Raw genomic sequence first — 2,427 nt, 5'->3', positions numbered from 1 at the left:
TAGACTCCCTAGAAGAAGGTATTCCTGTACATATAAAGCATAAGAGGAGAAAAAGAATGCCAAATGGAGGCTCAGAATTCACCCAGCTAAAATGGGCTCTGTGGCCTTTCTTGTCTTTTTAACCGTTGTGGAAAAGCTTTCTCTATGAGTCACCTATCCCACATCATAGTGACATGAGCCAGGATTTTTTCATATTTTATCATAGCAGAAAAACTGGACAGAGGATGAGGAAGTAGTGATGTACCTGAGTTGTTCTTGTCTGACAGGATATTAAGGCCACTTTTCATCCAGCAGGATGGATAGGACTAGCAGGTATAGATGTGATTAATGACAAGATAAGCTTTTTTCAACCATTTTTTTTGTTACTTCTATCGTCTTGGGTTTGGATTGGATTTGAGACTTCTCAGGAGTAATGAAACAGATTTCAGAAGATTTTACCTGAAAGGAAGTCTGTGTCTCTGATCTATGGACAAGCCCTAAGTCTTTCCATGGCGTATAGACTACTAGGACAATTTGATATTTCCCCATTTTTAACAATGATGGAATTTTTGAGTACTGATTTCTTTACAAAGAATCAGACATTTTTTGCAGATAGGTTTTTCTGGAGCTCAGTCTTGCCTCCAACTCTCTGACTTTGAACTCCTGTTCTGCTTCTGTCTGTGACTGAGTTGTTAAGCTAGCAAGCATGCACTGTCATGGTTGGCGTCAATCACCTTTTGTAAATAATGTTTTACAGTCTGATGATGAAAAACAGTAATGAAAAACATTGACAAAACATCACAAGCCAGAGCTTTTAAAAACTCAAATGTGATACTTTTTAGACAAAAATGATTTAGATCAGTGCCTATTGAAACTTTAGGACAGATAGCTAGCATTTCTGAAAAGGTATGGCTTTACTATTTTAAGAAATCACATCTGCAGTCATCACCTACACTAGTCTTGCTCCTTCTAGGTAGCATATGCTTGCAAGTAATGGAAAAGGAAAACACGAGTTCTTTTGAAGGCTTCATCCTGGTGGGCTTCTCTGACCGTCCTCACTTAGAGCTCATCCTCTTCGTGGTAGTTCTCTCCTTTTATCTGTTCACTCTTCTTGGCAACATGACCATCATCTTGCTTTCGGCTCTGGATTCCCGGTTGCACACACCCATGTATTTCTTTCTGGCCAACCTCTCATTCCTGGATATGTGTTTCACCACGGGCTCCATCCCACAGATGCTCTATAACCTCTGGGGTCCAGACAAGACCATCAGCTACGTGGGTTGTGCCATCCAGCTGTATTTTGTCTTAGCATTGGGAGGGGTGGAGTGTGTCCTCCTGGCTGTCATGGCGTATGACCGGTACGCTGCTGTCTGCAAGCCCCTGCACTACACAGTCATCATGCACCCTCGTCTCTGTGGGCAGTTGGCTTCAGTGGCATGGTTGAGTGGCTTTGGCAATTCTCTCATTATGGCACCGCAGACATTGATGTTGCCCCGCTGTGGACACAGGCAGGTGGACCACTTTCTCTGTGAAATGCCAGCCCTGATTGGCATGGCATGTGTGGACACTATGGTCTTGGAGGCACTGGCTTTTGCATTGGCGATTTTTATCATCTTGGCACCTCTAATCCTCATCCTTATCTCCTATGGTTACATTGCCCGAGCAGTGCTGAGGATCAAGTCAGCTGCTGGGAGAAAGAAAGCCTTCAACACCTGCAGTTCCCACTTAATCGTTGTCTCTCTCTTCTACGGTACCATCATATACATGTACCTCCAGCCAGCAAACAGTTACTCCCAGGACCAGGGCAAGTTTCTCACTCTTTTCTACACCATAGTCACTCCTAGTGTTAACCCCCTGATCTATACTCTGAGAAACAAAGATGTCAAAGAGGCCATAAAGAAAGTGATAGGAAAGGAGAGCATAGAAGTCTAGCACGGAATGAACATATTTGTGTGTTGTCTTTTTACCCATGTTCCTTATGTACTGTTAGGCCTAGGAATGCTCTAGGATTACAGAAGAAGAGAGAGGATAGGTTGAAAGAATATGATACTCCTCTTATACTGAAATCCATTGCGTCCTTTCAAGTTCCTCCAACTTAGCATTCATCATCAAGGGGTTCTAACCTGGATAAAACAATAACCTATCCTTGCAAAATTCCAGCTAGGAATGGCTTCAACACCTTTTAAAATCCAATGACTGCTAGTGGGCCCTTAACAAATATGACAGATTGAGCTTTTGTAGTCCTACAGAAGAAACATTCATCTTTCTTTTCCTAGAAAATTCAAATGTGCTTTTCTAGTGCCAAATGTATAACCAAGAGTCCAAACAAATGATTCAGTTATCTAACTTTAATATCTCCAACACCAAAATTGACTCATGGAGCTTGTGTGTTTTTAGTCACATATATAATTGACCTCAATGATTCATGGTTGACTTTCAAGCATGAGA

At 41.9% G+C, this 2,427-nt stretch overlaps 1 protein-coding gene across 1 annotated transcript; it reads left to right on the top strand.

Annotated features, from left to right (window-relative positions):
- The first annotated feature begins 972 nt into the window (after positions 1–972).
- Positions 973–1,911, top strand: Or2w6 (olfactory receptor family 2 subfamily W member 6). Its single transcript, NM_001000536.1, has one exon. It carries the CDS (start codon positions 973–975, stop codon positions 1,909–1,911), a length of 939 nt encoding a protein of 312 aa, NP_001000536.1.
- Positions 1,912–2,427: the final 516 nt, after the last annotated feature.

The sequence above is a fragment of the Rattus norvegicus genome, chromosome 17 (assembly GCF_021556685.1).
Source record: "Rattus norvegicus strain SHRSP/BbbUtx chromosome 17, alternate assembly SHRSP_T2T, whole genome shotgun sequence".
In the NCBI taxonomy this organism is placed as follows: domain Eukaryota; kingdom Metazoa; phylum Chordata; class Mammalia; order Rodentia; family Muridae; genus Rattus; species Rattus norvegicus.
Note: the sequence above shows the minus strand (reverse complement) of the source record. Positions and strands in the feature narration are given on the sequence as shown.